Source organism: Arvicanthis niloticus, chromosome 3 (genome assembly GCF_011762505.2).
Source record: "Arvicanthis niloticus isolate mArvNil1 chromosome 3, mArvNil1.pat.X, whole genome shotgun sequence".
Classification (NCBI taxonomy): domain Eukaryota; kingdom Metazoa; phylum Chordata; class Mammalia; order Rodentia; family Muridae; genus Arvicanthis; species Arvicanthis niloticus.
The window spans coordinates 93,726,601-93,749,561 of NC_047660.1; the positions used below are offsets into that span (position 1 = coordinate 93,726,601).

The window sequence follows — 22,961 nt, forward strand, 5'->3', positions numbered from 1 at the left end:
GTAAGTGTTAGGGATCCACATGCCAGTGCTTATGCTTGCACGGCAAGCTCTTCACTGGACCCGTCTCCTCAGGCCCAGTTTCTTCAACTTTTGAAAATCTGAAATCACATCTGTGTCACATGACAGCAGCAGGCACAGTGTTTGCTACCACGCTGCCCACTAACAGATGCCAGAGGGTCCTAATGACTTCTACTCTTCTACAGCAATGCTACCCAAATTATAGACAATCCCTCAGCTTCTCATTTGTTCATGTAACTTCTGCTCTAGAGAATTGGGCCTTACAACTAAACTAGACACTGGGTGTAATAAATTGCAAGACACAAACCATTATGTAGCGCTAGTAGGAGTTGGGATTAAATATTCACTCTAAAGAAGGCAGAGGGGCTAGGATCATGCTCCTCTGCTAATTCATACATGTATGAACAACATGAATGCTACTTAATCCCTGGATTCTGTAGTTTCAGCAATAAACTTAGACAAAACTTAGGCAAAGACCTTGTCTTCTTGGGGATAGGAGAGAGTAGAATGCTGATAAAACATAAATATCAGACTGTTTCCTGAAAGCTATAAACTGGTGGGAATGTTCAGTATGATTCAGGACCCTAGACTGTGAAATGCTGCTAGTTCTGCCATAATTTGATACTGCCCATCATCTATGAAGTTACACCACTTACAGGTTAGCCCTGGGAACAGGGCAGGCACACAGAATGTGGGGGAATGCAAATAATCCCCACTCCTGTTTCCAAATATTTCATAGAAGAACACATGAATTCACTCGGTGTAGAGCTGATTCAACTACGAAACTCAAGAAGCATATGCCCATATCAGCAGCCACTCACCAAACAGTCATTGTAATTAATTTTGGCAACGTCATTAATTTGTAAAGCTTTCATTCACCTTAGAATGCCAGAAACAGTGGTTTCCATATTACTGAGCAGTCAGTAAATGTGCCCATCTTTCTTCTACAATGGCCTACTGGATTGTGGGACAGATGTTCTACACACAGTATTTTATTTCACAGTCAAAACAATGCTATGAATAATCATTGTCTCCCCTGAACCTCTGGTCTTCAAATGTGTTAACTGAGGCTGAAGACATAAATAACAAGTCCAAGGCCTCAAAGGGAGAATGCCACACAGCCTTCTGCAGGTCTGTCTGACTTGAGTTAGTGCTCCAGGCCACTGTATCCATGGCTCCTGACTTATCTGCTTAGAAGGAAGAAAATGCAGGTAGGCTTGATGGAGTGCTCTGTTTGGAAAAGCCTGTTGCCAGTTGGCTCCAGGGCAGTATGAGGGCAATGGGTACCTGTGATGGAACTGTCAAATGTAGGTGAGTCATCTCTAAGTGAACCTGCACAATGGGGCCAGGGCAGTAGACATATGTCCAATATGCATGGAACCTGATCTTAAAGCAGGTCCTTGGAACAGAGCAATATTGTTGTAGTTGAAGCAAGCAAGGGCTCAGAAACACATTTCTAAATTCTTTAAACAATGGGGTATTGCTGGAAAAACTGCAGTAAATGGCATACTCCAGTGGAAAATTCAAAGAGAGACAGATGGCTTCCCTTTGAATAAAGAGTACTGTGTAACTTAGAAAATGTGGAACTTTATATAAATGAAATAAGGTATTTAGAACTTAAAAATAATTTTAAAATTCATTTTTTTTTACTAAGCTTGGAGAGCAAAAAATTACATAGACTTTTATTACTTTTTAATAAATATGGTGATACTGATTTCCCGTTCTAATTCTGAGCTGAAACACATGAGAGAGACAGCGAATCTAATCCCTTTACATGCTATGCTAAATGCTGTGACAATTAACTAAAGAACAATACGCTTAGATTAAACAAAACCTAAAATACAGCTAAAAAGTATTCTTCTATAATTGAATTTTGAGATAAAAATGGAGATCTGAAGGTTACCATATAATTCTTTCCCCTAAGGAAGGCACCTGAAGTTGTACTCTGGCCCTTTCATCTTTCTTATGAAGATACCAGTTTTTAATAAGCCCCATCTTCTCTTGGCTACTACACACATTCTCACTTTGATGGTATATGCACTGCAAATGGAGCTTCCAAGCCCCTTAGATAAGTCTATTTGTTTGTTTGTTTAAAGATTCATAGAACGACATTGCAGGCTTACAATGGCTCATTCATAATGACTTGAATGCAGTTGTGTATACAGAGAAGTTTAATTACCCGCTATCTACGTGGCTGCAATATTACCCAGGGGCTGCACTTCTTTCTTAATTAAAAATATTTGAGCTTCATATTAAAGAACTCTATTAAAATATGAATAAAACATTGCAAAGGAGAAGTTTACCAAGCACTCAGCAAATCAATTTCAGAAGACATTCCTAAGAGTAGCACCTTTCTGAATTGAGGGCTACTGACAGCTCTCTCTCTCTCTCCTTGTGTAAGAGCCTTTAATTTTCCTCTGCCATAAAGTGGCTTCCAGTGTGGTTTTCAATGGGATGTCCGTCCCTAACTCCAGGTGGGAGGACCTTGAGGCTAAGTTAATGGTTGAACTCCATAGTAGGACTATAAGACTATCAGTTCAGGCTCTCAACTTCTGAACCTAAGGCCATCTTTAATGCTGCCTGTTTCCTCTTCCACATAATATGTTAATATTAGTTCCATACCTCAAACATTTATCTACTGCTTGCCTTCATCTTGACTCTGAATCAGCAGCAAAAGAGCTTGTTTGTTGGGAGCCGACTTAAGCAGAAAGCGGCTAGATCAACTTTGCAGCCATCTAGAACCATATATACCCTGATGAAAGACTTGGTTTTCAAAAGCCTATAACAGCTGAAGCACACTCTGATAAATATCTTGTTTATCCCACATAGCTTGTTTTGCTGTTTAGTGACCTCAGCTGTATGGTGCACGTGGTAAAATGTTTTCACCTGTGTTCTCCTGCTTGTGTATATAAATACCTCAGAATTCCCTTCAATAGAAAAGACTCAAAAAGAGAGACTTGAGAAAATAGAAGAGACTGAATCACACCCTGTCTTGTCTCCATTCTTCGCGTCTCTTGCCCCAAGAGCCACACTCTCTCTTGACCAGAGCACTTAGCCCCAAAAGTGTTGAGGAGTAAGTGTTGAGGCAGAATGTGGGCCTCAACACTTGTTCTGTCCCTGACTACTGCATCCAAGCCAGAGGCTTGTCACTGATTATCTTAATGTCTCACTCAAAGCCCTCCAAATACTGTCATCCTCGGAACCGAGGCTGCCCTCCTTTAAAAATCATGAGCTCTCTCACCTCATCTTCTAACTTACCTTCTGGTCACACTGCCCAACTTCATTCTTGAAGCCTTGTACCCCGTGTTTCTGATGCCTACAACACCATTCCAAGGTTACTTGCACCTCTGGTATCTCATAAGTTTTTGATCATAGCTCAAATACGACCACCCAGATCATCACTGACGTACCCAGCTCTGCCAGTCTATTACATTTTGGTTTTTCCTATAAAAGTTGCATAAATTCCTCTATATAGCTGTTCCTTATTTTTCAACAGCTATAACCCACCGAGGAGAGAAGCCTCATCTGTCTTTGTCGGTGTTTAACCTCTAGCGCTGAGAAGAATTCCTGACCTTAGGCATGCAGCAGATGTTCTCATCCAGGACCCTATTGCGTGGAGGTGTCTATTTTAGATGTCCAGCATAGGTGGTAGCAATGTCTGACATGCCTGCAATCCAAATGTATGGCTCAGAGTGCTAGCCCAGCAGTGGTAACTGCATAGTGACGCCAGGGTAATTCTCAAGATTGATGTCTGGCATCAAGTACATATCCTAGCTGTATTTGTCTGGATTAGACTTCAATAGTAAGACCATACTAGGCAAAGTACAAAATCAACAAAATTAAGAAAAATTACATCAGTGACAATTTATCAAGGCTATAAAGCAAGAAAAAGAAATAAAGGCACAAAAAGGAGTAAAATTATCTTTTCACAGTAATGTGATCTTATGTATAGACAAGTTCACCAAAGTAGTAAGATACAAATCAATGTACTTCTATGTATTAGCAATGGACATATAAAAATAAAATCAGAAAACAATTCCATAAAAAGAGAATATTTACAAGTAAATTTAACAAAAGAAGCTAAAACTTGCTTATAAAAATGATGAAGCGCCACTGAATGACAAATTTGAAAGACTGAAAAACAGAAAGATACATTATGAGTTTGAAGGCTAAGTATGGTTGAGATGGTGATAGTCACAAAATGATCTGGGCTCTGATGTCAGCCCTGTTAGCCAGCTCCCCCTCATGCACTGCTGTGTTGGGGATCATGAACTTAGCAGGAAAGGTTTATGTGGATGGCGATTCTGGAAGTGCCAGCTTAAAAGACAGGCAGACTCACAGCTTTAGGCCTCTGGTGGGGTGCCAGAGATGCATGGCAGGGGTCATGTGGTAGAGGAGGTTCTTTTACATCATAAAGCAAGAGAAGCAAGAGATGGGAAGAAGAAAAAAGATGGGACTTGCCTCTCACAATACCATTCAAAGTCTGGTGCCTATGACAGAGGACTTCCCAGAGCAGCCCACCCCCCAAAGGTCCACAGCACATCCCATTAGCCCCACCCTGGGCAGCAAGCCTGCAACAGAGAAGCTTGTTTTAGTAAATCCCCATCAAGATCTCAGCTGCCTTTTATGCCAAAACTGACATTCTCAAATTCATACAGAAATGCAAGGAACCTAGGTAGCCTAGCAAGGCAAGGGACTAGTGATACTGGGGAAGGCATACTTGTTGGCTTTGTAGCTTACACAGAGTTAGGGTGATAGAGACAATAACGTGCTGGCAGAAAGAACATACATGCATGTTATAGATACATCTCACATATCATTAAACTGGGAGAAATTCCCTTATCAAAACTATGCTGGAACACTGGGTTTCCATGTTAAATAATGTAGGTAGACCACCTCCCAACACCATACAAAGTATCAACTTAACATAGGTCACAAAAATAATTGAAGAGTCAGAACTATAAAAGTGTCAGAAAAAAACATTCAGTGTAAACACTCATAGCCTTCGGTCAGGCATTGGCCTTTTGGATACACTACCAAATGCACAGCACCAGAGGAAAATAACAGGTTCATCAAAATTTAAAATGTCCATGCTTCACAAGGCGCCACAAGGAAATAAAAAGGCAGCCCACAGAGTGGGAGTAAATATTTCAAATCGTATGTTTGGTAAGCAGGTTTCACTCAAATTCTACTCAGAGTTTTTACAAATGAATAATGATGAGATAATCTAATTAAAAGCAGGCAAAAGGCTTGAATAGACATACACCCCAAAGAGATACAGAAATGGATAAGAAGCACAGCAAGCCATCCAGCATCATTAGTCATGACAAACATTCAAACCAAATCAGAGAGCTACAACTTCACAGCCACGAGGACGGCTTAAACACAGGACAGCCCACAAGAAATGCTGATCAGGACACGCAGAGATTGGAACCCTCAGATGCTGCTTGCGGGAATGGAAAACAGAGTAGATACTTTGGGACAGAGTTTGTCAGCTCTTTCCACGTTATGAGCAGAGTTTCCTATGATTTTGAGATCTCACTTTTACATATGTACTCAAGAATACTGAATACACCTGCCTACAGGGAAACTTGGCCAAAAAAGTTCATGGTGTCCTCACTTGTAATAGCCAAAAATAGAAGCAATCCAAACTCCAGCTGATAAATGAATAAGGAAATAAGGCATGGCCATATAAAGGATTCAGATATAGTGTGATGGCTGTCATTGGTTGTCAATTTGACTATATCTGGAATGAACTAAAACCCAAGCAGCTGGGTACATCTGTGGAGGATTTTTCTTAAGAAAATCATTAAAGTGGGCAGACCCACCTTCAGTTCAAATGTTTTGAAGTGGGAAGAGTCACTTTTAATCAGGGCCACTCTGGGTGGCAGCCTAAATGAAACACATGACAGAGAGAAGCTCTTCTCTCCTTGCTTGCTTGCCTTCATTCTCAGTGGCAAGTTCATTCCTTCATTGGCATTAGACCTTGCTTCTTTGGGATTTCAGCATATCCAGCCTTGTGAACTAAAATGAACTGGATTCTTGGGCTTTCCATTGCTACACACACACACACACACACATATACATATATGTATACATTATATATACATATATGTATATATACATATATGTATATATACATATATGTATATATGTATACATACATATATGTATATATGTATACATATATGTATATATATACATATATCTGTATATATATGTATATATGTGTGTGTGTGTGTATGTGTGTACTGTGTGTGTTCTGTCAGTTCTGTTCCTGTAGAGAATCCTTATACAGAATGCATCAAGTGCTATGTCACCTATGATGGGTCCATCTGTATGAAATGTCCAGAACAGGAAGAGAGAAGACCAGCAACTGTCCAGAACATGGTGTGGGTGATGGAAATGGCTGCTGGCTGGGACTGTCATCTTTTGAGACGACAATAGTGATGACTGTACCTTGATAATACATTAAAAACATGCTGAATCAAACATTTTAAAGAAAGAATTCTGGTGGGTGAAAACACTCTTAATAATTGAGTTAAATTGAGGGGAGAAGCCATTTCTCTGGGTCTCTGGGGGAATCCTTTGTGGAGAAGGCACAGCATCTGAGGAAGCTTCATAGCTGCAAACATCTAGAACCCACTGTAAAATGATGAATGCGAACTTGTGCTTCAAGTGTGTCTCAGGAGAACACTTCGTTCCTGCTGCAATTTCACTCCTCGGTGAGGCAAGGCTACTTTTTGCCTCCAATAACATTTCTGCCTTAGTAATGTAAGATTGTCGGTCATACAAATGGGAACCATGGATCTCAGTGATGATATGGCTTGTCACAGATAAGAACGGATCAGTGTGAGTTTTCAAACCATTTATTTACTTGAAAACTTCAATTATGTGTCAGTAGGAAGCTATGTGCACAAGTGCGGATACTGAAGGAGGCTTGAGGAAGCCTGGGACTGGAGTTAAACTGAACATGTGTCTTCAGCAACAGTAAGAGCTTCCAGGGGCTGAGTCATCCCTCTGGCCTATAGTTTGGGTTTTGACACGGAGACCACACTTCTTCGAATGAGTGGAAAGCAACACGGTGGAGCCCTTCCTCCTCACCAAAGACTACATTCCTCCCATGCCCATGCTTCTGGAGCCTCTGCTAAGTCTGGCTCCTCAGCTGGAAAGTGGAATAGTGACTTAAAAGCTTGCATTAGGGCAGAAGAGACGTGTGAAACGTGGGCTTTGAACTTGGGACAATAAAAAAGAAAAAAAAATCTCCTGAAATAATCCAAAGGGTTTCTGGGAACTGTTTTGACTCAAGTGCCTTTTGAGGGAGGAGAACATCACTAGCTTTCTCTCCAAACTTTGGTTCCTTTCCTTTTCCTGACACTCCCTGGTATGCTGCAGAACCCTGCTGAGAAGTGGTGAATGTTTAGTCCACTTGTGCCTTTATAAGCTTACTTTTGGGCTCTGATTTTAGTTCTGTTAAAAAAAAAAGTACCAGATAGGAAGTAAGCTACTTTTTGGACATATAGACTGACAGACTGTATTTAACAGCGACAGCAAAAAAGTCAGGGGAAGCCACAGGGATGTTTGGATCGGAAAGACTTGCTGAGGCTTGCCTCTGCTATGGTCAAGGGAAGCAGCATTGTAGAATGACCTACGAGGCCAGATTATTAGAATTTCAACTCATTAGTAGAACCAAATAAATGAAAGTACAACAAGGTTAGACAACTAATGTCTTTTGGATTGTTTTAACAGTATTTTATAAATGAAAAACATGCTACAGACAACTTTCACCCTAACTTGTCATAAAACAAGTGGTTTGCTCTTTCTGTATGAACGCTGCTTTCAGTGTTCTGCTTGAGAATTGTTTGAAGAGAGTTTATCAGCATTAGAAAGAAGTGGCATGCAGTTATTCTCACAGCATGTTGCACACGGACAGTGATTCCGGAGTTACCAAGAATGCATGTAAAGTTGTACCTCTAGCACTTGTTGTCCCTGGACAGTGTAACCTTTTACACGTGAGTGCCACCCTCTGAGCAGTGGGCACTAGGAGAGTCTCTGTCTCGAAAATCAAATGGAAGCTTAGTACAATGGGATGTGTATACAGATACACCAGCTACTTCCACTTTACTGATAACAAAGTTAAGAGGTCCATGACTTGTGCTAGACAGCACCTGATTTCAAAATACTCGGAGCACAAATGAGCCGAAGTTTTGTTCTTTAACAAATATAGAACATGTTTGGGCATAATACATAAGAATTTACCTGTTTGAGAAAGTGGACTATGTGTGGCTTGTTCTGCAGCATCCTGTTTATTTTCCAGCTTCCGAGTGTAGATTATGAGAAAGTGGAGAAAGAAAAGTCCTAACGCAGAAAGGGAAAAGTCAATCTGATGGATGTGCATGCAGCCAGCCACACGACCGGTTCTGAGACTTCGCCGAGGACATGGCTCTACTCTTAACCTTCACTTGTATCATTTATTATTTGTGAAACTGCTGCAGAGAGACCAGAAGATGAAGAGAGTAATGATGCTTTTATGGTTCCTAATGTAGATTGTTATTGAAAATCTGTCAATTTAACTGGCAAGCGTTTGGCTCAAAAAACAAGGTCCTCATTTATAATTTGCAGACAGTGATCACTCAAATTATAGGAAGTAACTGGGAAATAAAAATAACTATTATGATGAAAACCACATAATTATCTTTCTCATTAAAAGCATGAGGCATTCTATTATCCCTGGGATGTGCAGCACACTCTTTAACAGCTGCTGTAAATGATCTAAAACATTTGAATGGGAAAGAAAATACATTACTGATCACCCAAATGATGAAGAATAAGTACCGTTGTAACAGTGTTCCAAAGCACAGCCTGGCAGGAAGTCCCTCCCACACAGAAACCACAACTAAGCCACACACAGACCCTTCTAGAATCCGTTTTAGCTTTCCTCCCTGACATGTCTTAGGAAAGTTCTGCGTGCTGAAGCTGGCGTGTGATGGGACAGTAGGTTCCTCTGCTTTGATCAGGGGATCTGGGCTTTTCTAAGAACACCTTCCTCCCTTTAGGACTAGAAAAGTATGAGACAAGCTATATCTTGTAAAATATCTTGGCTGTCAATGCAATTGGACTGAGAGATGCCTAGAAAATTGTTAAAGCACACTTTCTAGCTGACTCTGTAAAGATGTTTCCAGAAAAGCTTTACACTTGGGTCAGGGACTAATGGGAAAATCCATGCCAAATGTGAGTCTCATTACCCAACCAGATACGGTCTTACACAGGACAAAGGGGAAGGTTTGCACTTTTTGTTGTTGCAATGACCTGGGCACACCAGGCAACAGGTCCTGATGCCTTCTGTGCTGACTTAAAGCAGTGGTTCTAGGCCTCCAGTCCTGGACTGGGCTGTCACTGGTCCCTCTTGCTCTGAGGCTTCCAGCTTCCTGGCTGGAGCAGCTACTGTTTCCTGAAGCTATACAAGCGCAGATGGCCACGGTGGGACTTTGAAGCCTCTGATTCTGTAAGCTATCTAATAAATTGATCTTTATATATACATTAGATGAGTTATTTTCCTCTCCAGAGCCTTGAGTAGCATGTTATTTTAAAGTTATTTCTATCTGTTTGCCTCACTGAGGGAGTCTTGCTTTCTGGAGCTCCTGCTTCCAGGAAGCCCTTTTCTAGTTACCTTCCATATGCTTGTTCTGCTCTGAAAGTGGGCTAGTGCAGACGTACTGGTACTTGAAACTGGAGAAGCCTGGATACTGTGGTTATCCCATGTTGAAGAATACACTGAAAATCACTTTGGGCAGAAACTTGTGAATAAGATACCAAGTACAAGCTTTTGACAAGTTAATACACTCTATGATTAAGACACTACCTATTTTACTTTAACATGAAGAGAAAAACTTGAGCAGCTAAAATAAGCTATACAAATTAAAAATAGGTGCTAATCACTTGCTAAAATGCCTTTCTATATGCTAAGTAGTCTGGATAATGCCTATTTGTCTCCCCCAAGTAAGTAATCAGAGAACATTAAAAAAAAAAAAAAAAAAAACCCACATAGTTGCTTTAAAGAACATCTAAGACAGGATCCAGAAATTACCTAGAGCATCTGAGAATGGTGCACTTTGTCTAGATGTGAAGCTGACTGTGGGAAGAGAGAGAAGTAAAGCTTACAAAATCTAGCTTATTTAAATGAAGAAACTGTATTCTAAGAAAATGTGGGCTCAGTGGGCCGTGTTTTGACTTCTGGCAGGCAGTTTTATTGTTTAAGAGCAGTAGATAATAAAACTTGTTTTATAACGTGTTTTCCTTCCATGAACATTTCAACGGAAAGTTTATTTTTCCAGAGAAGATCAACGTCCTCTTCAACATAATTGCTTGGAAAGCTGGAAGTGAATGTTAGGAGAGTTTCACACACACAGTTCTGTGATTTACCCACAGGAAAGAGCTGAGAGAAGACAAATTCTATTCTAAAATCAATGCCCATGGAAATAATAAGTATTAGAAAGGAGCAATACAGTGCTATTTCCATGCTATATAATATTATATATTACACCATAAAAATGTCCTGCTATATTGTAATATCTAAAGAAACAAGTATATCATTGTATGTACTTTACGGTTGACTTTTCTAATTTGACTCACTTATGTTCACATACAGTGAACAAATGAGTGTTAAATAAGCTTATATCGGGGGACAGATAAGACCATAGCACATTTCAAAGGCATTAGGTGGTGTCTGATGGCCCATGCCCTGATATCAAATGTACATAGCCTCAGCAAACTATGCCTTGACCATTTATACAGCTACGCAGAACCAAATTCACTGTTACCACCAAAGTTTGGTATCTTAAAACAAAATAGTTGGTGTTAATGTTGGAGTGTTTAGTTTCATATATGTTCAATAATAATGATCCCTTTAGGAAGGTGAAATCTTCTCTTGATAATGAAGAGCACGTGACGTCGAGGAAGTGCGTTCTAATCTGAGCATGGGCTAGGGAGAGACTTTTCATTAGAGGGTGTCTGTTACTGGCTTCCTCACTTCCTTTCTTTGTGATCATGTGTAGCATCCTGTGCTAGGCAACGTGGTTGGCAGAGACAACTAATGGTAGACTAAGTTTCTGCCATCTGGAGATTTAATTTAGAAGGCGATGAGGAATTATGTGATTTGAAACAGAATATCATAGTGACACAGAATGGCAGCCCTGTCACAGTTTGTGGAGTGCTGAGACAGTGTAATTGTCCTGACAGGAGAGAGAATATCGTAAGGAGAGACATTTGTGCTCTCCTTTTGGCCATTAGACTATTGAAACAATGGTCCCCAAGAAATCAGATTTCTTCAGGGATCTCATGCTGGGAGTAAGAAAAAACTAGGTGCTTGTCTCCCAGAAAGAGATTTCAGACAATTCTGACACCTTGTCAGTCCACCTTTAGAGACTGGATCTCAGACACTGAAGATGGATACTTCCCTATGTAGCTATGCATATCTTTCTCCCTCTAAATCTAAACACTGTGTTAGGGCCCCGAGGATGTGCTTGGGGAAGTCACTGGATCCTTGTACTTGCGCCTCTTCCCAGTGTAGGTACACTGACTGAATCTCCTGCCTCTGCTTTTCACTCTGACTTATTTGGGCTTCTGAAGACAGGTGTGTAAGCCTGGCTTGTTGAGGCCTCCAGAGCCCAGGCTCTAATCCTGAATGTTCAGTACAGTGGAAAGGGAGGCGAACTCGAAGACTGATGTATTTAGTAGAAAATGCAAAGGTGCTAATGTCAGGAATTTGATGATGGAGAAGCCAGGCTGATGTCAGTGTTGGAAGGAGCATGCTAAGAGCAGAGCCTGCCATACCCAACCATTCTGGAAAACTCTAATAGGGACTCTCTGTGCCATCTTGGGACCTTCTTTCTGTGGGAAGAAGGTTGGGATTAGCAGACAGTAGTGCTATCGAGCTTGGCCTTAAAGCCTCTGTTGAGAACAGCTTGCTGATCTATGTGACAACTACAGAGGGTCTATTTCTTAGGGACATTTCTTGCTGGTACTTATCAGGCCTAATTTTTAATTTTATTTAGTTTTACAAATACCTACAAACTTTGATTAGAGTCCCACAGATGGTTAAAGAAAGGTTGGTGACACTGTGGCTATCTCTGTACCTGTCACAGTCCCCGGAGGCACTACTCTCTCATGCCAGCCACTTACTGTGTGCTTCTCTTTCCTAACACAGGGTGCTGTGAGGATGCTCACATTGCTCAAGAACCTGTCTTAGGACAGCAAACTAGAAACAATGCTAGTGACACCAGAACAATGCCTGTCCCCTCAGTTAGGCTTGTTTAGAAAGGAAGGGAGACAGAAAAGTCAACAAGCACCTTCTGGGTTCGTTCTAAGAACCCTGTAGACTCAGCATAGCCAGCCTGCTTTGCCTCGCTTCACCTCTCCTCACCTCTCCTTGCCTCGTCTCCCCTCCCATCCCCTCTCCTTCTTTCTTTCATTCCTTCCTTCCATTTTAAAATTTTGGTCTGGCTGCTATATAATTTTCTGTCTTCTCCAAACACAAAACAAAACAAAGCAAAGCAAAATCATTTACTTCTAACTGATATGAACACATGGCATCGGGATTTATTTTTTAATCAAAGCATCCTCAATTTCTATGCATGCGCATGCACACACACACACACACACACACACACACACACACACACACACACACACACAGAGTAACTAGACTGGGGTGTAGCTTAGTGGTTGAGAGCTTGCCTAGTGTACACCAGGCCCTGAGCTTGACCCCTACACTGAAATGAAAGCTATTGTATATATGTATATAGGTCACAGGCAGGATTTAGGAGCCTTTTGCAATCAATCAGCATTAATTCAGTACTTACGAGGCTTCTGCTACATGGCATGTGCAGTATTTTTTAAGCACCATAGGAAGACACATGGGTAAGAAAGTCACACAGAGCAAGGGTACTGAATCAGTCAGAAGTGTCCAGTTCTGTTGCTATAGCACCACAGGATAATTATGAATACTAAGGATGTACTGTGTACTCCAGAAACCCAGAGATAAGGATTTAAACAGTCTTTGCCATAAATAAATAAGGTGGAGAAGATATGCTTAACTTGATTTAAAGAACAAGGTATATGTACGTGTTGAAGCATCACACAGCACGCCACTAATCTGTACAGGCTTTATATTCTTCTGTACCAGTTAAACAAATGAAATTTAAAACCCATAATGCCAGAGACAGGACAGTAGCAAAAGCAATGTTACCCACAAGTAAGAGGCAGTAAGGAAGGCCCCTCCAGGGTGCAGATACGCTCTTGTGAAGAAGAGTGACACAAACCCAGATGTTTGCTGCTTCATTTAGAATGCCATGCACAAGTGAGTTCACTATAAGAAGTCTCTCTCTATCCACAGTGCACCAATGTGCAGCTTTTTCTTGCTTCCAGAAGTTTCCACAGGATCACCTTTCTTTTTGCTTGGCATACTCAGAGTTGATAAACATGAAATCACCCATGCGCATGGATCTAGGCATTCAGCTCACAGATTTCTTAAGTTGTATCCTGGTTTGGAGATCAGCCAGGAGGAAAACGGATACCCCAGCCAGTGTATTTCCATGCTAATGTGCTTCTGGGCTCTTTTAAGTACACGGAGAGGACTGGAGAACCTGCACAGGGAACTAGAGATAACGTTCCCATTGGCTGCCCCAGGACCACTAAGTGTAGTTTATACCAGATTCAGAAAGGGATGATTGAGAAGAACTAAGTTTAATTAATATTGGACACTGGCTCAGCTTCTCATTTAGAGAAAAGTCCTATAGTCTTCTCTAAGAAAAGGACAGAGAGCATCTGTCCTTTTCTTCAGTAATGCTTCCACCTCACAATTTTATAAGGTATAGATGTTGTTCGTTGATCTCACATATGTAATGCATCTGGGCTCAACTTGTTTGAGGATTTTTGTATTAGCTCTATCCATCTGTTACATGGATGGAAAGTCAGCTTGCTAAGAATGAACTGAACAGCTCCATTCTCCCTTTGGTTGATCACGGAACTACTGAAAACCCACACAGCAGTTGAATGAACTTTGTCAGAGGTCGCAAAGAGGTCATCTACCATTTTCACATTGCACCCATCTGCTCATCCACTTCTCAGAAGGACAAATACAAAATGCTTTTGATTTAACTTAATATATATCATATACATTACATATACCATATAAAACATATATTAAGAAAAACCAAATCTCTTGAACCGTTTGTCTACTGGGCCCAGAAACATTTGTTTGTTAAATATTCAGTCATGCCCCAGTGCCAGGGACATCAATGGAGTGTGTCTGATTAACTGTAGCACAGCATATGTACACTGAAGAGGATGATTTCCCCGAGGAGCCAGCACTTCCTTTGTTGAGCTACATTTCTTAGAAGGCCATGCAGATGGGCATTTGGACAATCACTTCTGGATGCACACAATGGATGGCTCTTGCTGAGCTCTAATTTTGAAAAAGATAATTTTAATGACTCTTGAGGGCCACTGACAGAGCAGATGGGACCCAGGCTCTTTGGATCACAACTTTCATGTTGAATGAGTTAGGACAGAACTCATTCTAGCCTTTGTAAAACTGGATGGTCATATTTATCTAAAGAAAAGACATCTATAACATTCTTAACAGTTCTGTAACAAAATGCATCAGCAATATTCCAAGTTCACCTTTGATGGCAAACTTGAACTGCAATCTGGCCAGTGGAAGTTTTTGTTTTGGGCTCTATTTTAAATATGCTAATTGACAACCCCTTTCAGCTGTACAAGAGGGCTGGCAAGCAGCTGAGGCAGAGATAATCCTTACGTTGCTGAAGAAAGAGTGTAGTTATCTGGACGAATTATAGCTAGATAGTCTCAAAAATGAACACTTAATTTCTTCTTTCATGGTAACCAAATTGGCCATTCCAATGTATCTTAAATGACTTCATAACAACAATTTCCAAACAGTATTTCTACTTCTTGGCTACTACAGTAAACTATCAAAGTAATACTATAGTTCTCTGTGGATGACATAGTGTCTTCCACTTCATTTTACTAGTGTGTAAACAAAAGTGAGAGGAAAGCAGGGTGGTCCTTAGCAAGCACCTAACCTTCATCCTGTCTGACACTGGGCTGAGCTAGTCATTTCTGTCACAGTATTGTGGGTTTGCTGCGAGGCAGTGACTGTATGGAATGGGACAGTGGAAGTAAATATCCATCAGAGAGGTAATAAGGTTCCTGTAATTGTTCAAATTCAAGCACATTTTCCAACAAAGTAGATCTGATAGTCTTTTGACACACAACACTTTAAAGAGTTCTTACAGAAAGCCCCATCTAAAACCAAACATTGATCTGCAAGATGTATATAGCTCCTACCAAAAATGGTAGAAATTTGGCTTTTAAGCACAGAACTGATTTATGCTTTCTTTACCTCCCATACAAAAATTCACAGTCCAGTAGAAGGGATGAAGAGGCCTTTGACTTTTTCAGAAGTGCCTCAGTAATAATAAAGACATGCTGATATGAACAGGCCAGAAAGATTATTCACACAGAATAAATATTAGATTTGCCTGGCAGGTTATTCTAGAAAATACATTACATTGTAATGCAGGAATAAAATGTGAGGCAATATATTAAAAAGTCCTTCCATTTTTCCTAATGCATATACTGACATTTAAGTTTTCAAAGTCTACGCAGAAACATAAAATGTCACATGTGGATCAAAGATTCATTCCATTATATGTATACAGATGTGAGAACGAGCTAATCAAACGAATGTAGAGGTGAGTAACTTATAACATAACCCAGAAATTTATTCTATTAGGAGACAGCATGAAGGGAAATAACTAAATTACTGAATGTAAAAAAAAATACCTCAAAAGTACCAATACCAGGAAAGAACTAATACAAGTTTAACATTGATATTTACACATTTGTTCCTTGTAGGCTTCCATACAATGGATGAAAAGAAGCTATCAAAGATTTCCCACCTAATCTGAATGTGGCAGGGAGCCAGTCTATCTTTAGTTATGTCCCAAATGGATATCCCCGGGGAATGCTGCAATCTGAATTGTACAGGATGAGGAGGTGGCTTTGAAGCCGTCTACATCAGTATGTGCTCCACAGCCATAGCTGGAGTATTGCAAAGTGACAGTACTATAGCTCTAGGTAAAATTAAATTAAGGGAATAATGAAACATTAATTTAAAGCTACTTCAAATTGCAAGCCAGGTGCATCTACTAGCCATGTTGGGAATAATGACGGACGCCAAATGGCCTTTTCAGACGCTGTGACAGTGTGACAGGCCCTTTGTTTTAACAGCTTTTCTAATTTTACATGGTAGTTTCAATTTTATAGCTCGTCATGAAATATATTTCTGTAATGTGCTTTTCAAATAAAAGGTACAACTTCAAATTAATTGAGCACCAGCACATCAGTACATGCGACAGCCTGGGGAATAAGACACACACCAAGCAGAGAGTACGAGAGGATGCTCTAAAAACTCACACTGTAAAGTGCGGCTCTCCCGGTGTGATCTCAGATGTGAATTAATTAATTAAGCTAGCAGCACCTTAAATGATAAAGACAATATATCTTTAATTAGTCTTTACTATAGAATGTATACTTTTCTTTTATAATAATAACACAATGTGATTCTACCTGGTTTATATGTTACTGAATTTAAACTAATTTATCTTTAAATATCACTTACTTGTCAAATATTACATAAAGTATTTTAATTACTGGGTATACATTTCAAGTATAGAAGTAATGTAATTACCACTTGTTCATATTATAAAATAATGTTTTAACATAATTATGTTATTCTAAGGATATAACATTCTTAAACAACTTAACTAACACTAACATGTTATCTAAAGTAATCTTTCTTAAAACTTGGAGGTGGTATAAAATAAACACTGAAAAATATACTTCAATTTCCTATGGCTTATACAATAAATTAAGAGACGTTATTGTGCAAGGAAATATAACATCCTCCAAGCAAACAACCAAACAAAAAAGGAAATAAATTTTGTAGTTACACTTATGTAAATAAATGTAGTCCAGCTTTAATTTTTTAACACTTTAATACCTTGGTTTGTATATCATTTATACCTCTGACTCCATAATACGGTAAGGCTTCTGTCCCAGTGAGCCAGACAGGTGTTAGCAATAACATGGTCCCACCACAGACTCAAACCATATGCTACTGGCCGCACAGACAAGGCCTGGCACAGGGTGAGTAGATTGCTATGCAGTCAGAGCTTGGGGCAGGGGGAATGCATGATGAATTACTTTCATTTCATAGCTATTAATAAATACATTTTATATAATAAACATTGAATGGCATCAGAAGAAGAGATAATAGAAAAAAAAGCACATAAAACGATATCAAATTCACACACACACAGCTGAAAGTCATCACTTCCTCAGAGAACTTGATTGCTTGAGGCTTATGTGTCATCTAAACAGGGAAGCTAAGTCCCTCAGGACAAGCTCTTTCCAGGGCACTTCCTCAGAAAACCACTCTCATTGCTTCCCAGGGAATCGCTATTTCTCATCTGCCAGAAAATTTCCATTATTAAAGTAAGTCTTCGGGGCGTAAGTAAGAAAGATGGTGCTGTGTGCCCCTTGGAAAGACATAGCTCATCCCTTGTATGTGTGGAGTGCTTTGCATTGACTGAGCACTTTGCCCAAGTAATACCTTAGAGATGATGATGTGAGATGGAGACCCTATTAGATGCGCAAGATGGACGACTTTTTTCCTAATTTTTACAGCTTAATGATTTCAGGGACAAAGGACATAGGTATGTCTAATAGCAACACTTAACATAGTGAGTTAAGTGTTGATATTAAACATAAAATGAACTATGTTTGGCATCATGTGTTACTTCAGCACACACAGAACCCAGGATATTATATAAACAGGATTCTACATATATTTTGTTGACAAAATTCATTAAAAGGCATAAGCCCCACAATTATTGCTAAAGCTCCGAGCTATGCCCGTATTTTCAGCTGGCTGTGTTGTGGGAGGTGAGGACCTAATCTGCGATGCACATTCCACAGGGCATTCTCATGTGCTACAGCTACTTCAAAGGTTTGTAAGTACACATCGGAGTTTTTCTAATTATTTCTCTATCAGAGTATTGGCAAATCTTTTCTTGAACTTTTACTTGGCTATGGTGCTTTTAAGATATGTTTCTTCAGCACACACAAATTACCATCGTTAAGAATAAAGATAAATATACTTAGAAGGCTGGAGAGATGGGTAAGGTACTTGTGTGACAAGCAGAACGACCTGAATTTGTGCCCTAGAACTCACATAAAGCTGGGTGAGGCGGCTCCTGAGAAGGCACAGACAGGCCTGCCAACAATAGCCTACTTAGTGAGCCCCAAGGAAGTGTGAGACTGTCCCTCCAGAAAAAAAAAGGTGGAAATGACACCCGAGGTTTCCACATGCATGTACACAAGTGTACCCAACACATAGGGTCTACAAATACACACACATGCACACACATTGATGAGATACACCCCTCCCAAATTCGCTTCACACAGAAATGAAGTCATAGCATTTAGTTTTTAAACACAAGTGTTGCTAAGCCAAAATCTGGTGTCAAAAAATTTATAAGCAAACTTTTTATCAGTTCACTACCTTACAACATATTTATATTCTAAGTAATTCCAGACAAACACTCCTATAAGGAGAGTCCCAGTACTAATTCATGATTCATTATCTAAACTTTAATTGGCACAACTCTTGCAATTCTGCGACCATATGGAAAATAACGAGTCCTAATAGGTCTAAGGTGAGAAGATGGTAGGGAGGAAGGAGCCAGGAAAGTGTCAATTTCAAATGCTTAGCAACCACAGCACAGCCTCCCCACAGACCCTGACACGGGCTTGTCAGCTTTGCAGTGGTCTTGCTATCATGTACTCGACTATAAATTATTTCTGATTCTGTGAGGCAAAGTTAAAAATGAAAAATATAAACAACTGAAAAACTGGCTTCCATAATTAAACATGAAATTGGCTGTTAATAATGAAAAAATCCACAAATTTTGTGTTACCATAACAACCGGATGGAACTGTTGACTGACAGAGCAATCTGCTGTGTTTTTATAAATAGCAATTGATACCCCTCTTTCATCCCAACACGTCTGATGCTTACTGGCACGAGTGGGACACCATGCTTTATGCCTATTTTACTCATCAAGTTGTGTACCTCTTCGCTGCTGTCACTGTCATAAAAATCGCCTTCCAACTCCGTGTCTTCCTTGGTCACTCGGCTGTCCTCTTTTGGGTCCACAATAAGTGGGTACCCCTTGGGGGACATATCATGACTCTTCCCATGAGGCGCTGATCTTGGTCTAGAGGAAAAGGTGAAAATGTTCTTGGGAGCCATCTGGGTTTCCTCTGCCTGGTCAGGTTCACTGTCCTTGCTGGTTTCTAGCCACAGGTGTGACGCAGTGTAGGAGTCTCCATCTAGGAGCAAGGATGGGCTGCTACATGCTGGGTCGGAGGTCAGGCCATCGCTCTCAGGAAATATCCACTCATCTGACATTGGGAAAGATGATAACGATAGAGGCGTTCCATTAGTGCTCTTTTGGAAGGTGGTTAGGTAACATTTCTTGTTGAGACAGGTTTATCAGATAAGGCAGAAGCCAGGCAAGGTAATTTCTCTACCATCTTGTGTCTTGCTAAACAGTTCCCCACAGAACAGTGCCCACAGCCACAGGCAACTCATTTACACTTCCTCTCCATTTGAGTTGAAACCCTGGCCAGGAAATTTGTAAGTCTGAAATAATTATCACCTGTCTTGCAGCAAGTTCTTTATAGCACAACCTCATTAATTTGACATCCAGTGAGGGAAGTTGTCCAAATTTAAAATGATTTGAGTTACTAATACCTCCTCTTTTACCACAGGAAGACAGAGTACAGTACATAGCAAGCTTTTTAAAACAGACCATCTGGTCATTGTGTGAGTTACGCATGAAGGAAAACATGGAAGGATGATTGACGGTCTGTTTCTCTGCCTCTTGTTGATTGAAATAATTCTCAGACTAAACTGAGCAGATACTGCAAACAACTCTAAAGCCATAGAAATACTGTTATTTGGAATACAACTGTATATTTAATTTTAGAAGGTACTTTGATATAATTTTTTGCTCTTACTTGTTTTCTTTAAAATCCTGTACATGACTGATAAGAAAAAAATTATCAACTGTTTAAAAAATGTTCATCTTTTCTATCACACTAAAGTAGGTTTTATAACTATGATCTAGGCAATGTGAGAGGACAGTGTTTATAGGAAATGCAATTAAAGGCAATGCTTGCTTTCTTCCTTTAGAAAGACTGCAGGAGAGAATTGTTTCTTCAATTCAGCCCTTTTCCTTGAATGCACTTTTTTTCCTGCATTGTCTCAGTGGTGGGCTTTCGCATGTTCTGCATAGCCATGCAGTGGATGGAGTGATTTCTGCCTGACCCTTTAATAGGCCACAATGAAAGTAACCGTGAGATAGCTAAGATTTGCCAACTACAGAGCTTACACTCTAAAAGCAAGGCCCAGAAACCTCTTACAAAAACAACAATTACAGCACAAATGGTGAATAGTTCAAAACTGCACCCATCAGGTGCTTATCATGGACCATTGTACGTAAAATGAGTGAGTGCTAAGGGGGTTGATAAAATATGCCAGGGAAAGACTTGTATTGTTCTGGTCCATGGCCAGAGCAGGCTGGATCTATGTTATCTCACTACCTGCCCTGTGGTACATGTAGTTTGAGTCAGTGTGGGCCGGTGAAATGGACAAGTTGACTGGACACTCCTATTTGGGGCAGGAAACCCTTCTGCATGAGTCTAGGCACAGAGTGGGGTTTTGCAAACTGACTGAGCGCTCTGAAACAGTGTCTTCAATCCTTGATTGTATAAATTAGCTTTGAGGTTGCAAAAATTTTGCTAAGAGTAAAAAGAGTTCTGAATATGTAACAGTCACAAACTAGTTCAAAATACAATGCACAGTGAATCCCAGGTATTCCTGATGGTGGTCCCCCACGGTGCTACTTTACTGCAGTCCCAACGCTGAATGCGTACCAAGTACATCACACCACCATTATAGCACAAATGCCGCCAAAACATCTGGGCTTGGGTTTGAGATGGCTATGAGTTGTAGTCTTTTTATTGAACATACAGAGTTTTCTGTTCTCTTTTTTTCTTTCTTTGATTTTGTTTTTTTGGGACAGTATTTCTCCATGTAGCCCTGGTTTTCCTGGAACTCACTGTGTGCACAAGTCTGAAATACAACTCACAGATCCACTTCCATCTCCGGGAGACTACAATTAGAGATATGTGCCACCATGTCTGGCTTCAGAATGTATAATTAAAAAAAAAATTAGTGTTTTAGTTGCCAGCTAGAGTTCAACAGTAAGAACAATAAAAGTTACTGAGTGAACTGTGGCTTAGGATTGGGCAGAGTTTCCAGTAATTGATAAAATAGGCCTTTTATGCTGTCTGCAGTGATCATGCCATTTGTAAAGTGTCTTTGTTTTGGCTAAACAACCACAACTCCCAGAATGAAAGTAACTAGTTTCTAGGTTGTTTTGATGATTCTTGTTTCCCTGATCTATGAATCCCAGAAACAACTGACTGCAAGAGATGTCTGTTAGTGACCTGGAATTCTTCATCCCAGCAGACACCCTACTTCCCTGGCTCCCTGTAGCAGTGGCTCACTGTAGTCTGAGAAAGAAAGATTTCCATCTCCTTCCCCTTTCCTTGTTTTGTCCTGTAAGTACCTGGCCTATGCCAGGGTCTGAGTCTTATGCTAGGGGCCCCTTCTGCAGGTTTTCCCAGAAATACAGACTGTGTTGTCCTCAGTTTGCTCAGCTCTTTGTCTGTTCTTCTTATAAATACTATGTATCTATGTGAAGTACCACTTGCAGCATCAACAATTATAAATACAAAAATATCAGCATTGACAATTATATATATGTATTATATATATACATATATTTATATATATATACATATATATATATAAATAAACAATTATTTGAAGTTAATTTCTTCTGAAATTTTATTATCACAGATGTTTGATTTGTATGCCTGGTTTATATACAACTGTTGTTTTATAAAAATTTCATGGGCAGAGCCTAAGGCTGAAAGTTGTCATAAAAGCCAATGTGCTATGTTATGTACATGAATGTGTGAAGCAAAGGAGCAGAAAGGATTCTGGGAATCTTCACTGTTCAATTAGACAATGACCTACTTGCCAAACATTATTAACTGCCAGAAAGTCAGAGTAAGAGGACTGCTTTACACCGACATAATACTAAATATCTTACTACCACAAGCTTTTCTGGAATCTGTATTTTTACCTCAAGTATTTCCATATCAATTGTAATGAATAATTTGGTGTGTTTTCTTAGGGAAATATGTAAATTACCGTGTAATCACAATATTGCAGCAAACAAGATAAATGCGAGAATGATCACCTAAACATCTAATTAGTTTCTCTACACAGTCAGATTTATGCTAGAGACACTAACTGCGCCTAACGTTTTAATGAAGGTTTCAACACTGCATAAATAAGACTGACAAACTACAAACAATTTTCATTTATTTTCCTTTTCCCTTGCTCAAAAACAATTTGCCTTTGTAAAAGTAGCAAACACCTGCGAGGCAAGATATGTTGATGAGCTCAGTGCTCTCCATGGGGAAGAGGACACCAGAGGATGGGCTTGAGGGAGGTTGGTGTAAGGGCAAGGCTTAGTGTTTTCAAGTTTCACTTTTGAATGGGACAACTGGGGTATTGCAATACTCTTTCATCCATTCAAGGTGGACATAAAATTGAGGGTAAAACTTACAAAATATGATAAATTTCAGTAAATAATTGCATCATCATTTTTTGAAATGACTGAGTTTGAAATATTCGGACTATAGTAGTTGAAATC

At 39.9% G+C, this 22,961-nt stretch overlaps 1 protein-coding gene across 3 annotated transcripts in view; it reads right to left on the reverse strand.

Moving 5' to 3' along the window:
- Cfap20dc (CFAP20 domain containing) overlaps positions 1 to 22,961 on the reverse strand; it is a 218,539-nt gene that overhangs the window by 67,326 nt on the left and 128,252 nt on the right. For all 3 annotated transcript variants that reach the window (XM_034498162.2, XM_076931532.1, XM_076931531.1), the window contains exon 12: positions 19,238 to 19,569. In XM_034498162.2, coding sequence (XP_034354053.1) covers positions 19,238 to 19,569 — 332 coding nt within the window. The remainder of the gene's footprint in view (positions 1 to 19,237; positions 19,570 to 22,961) is intronic.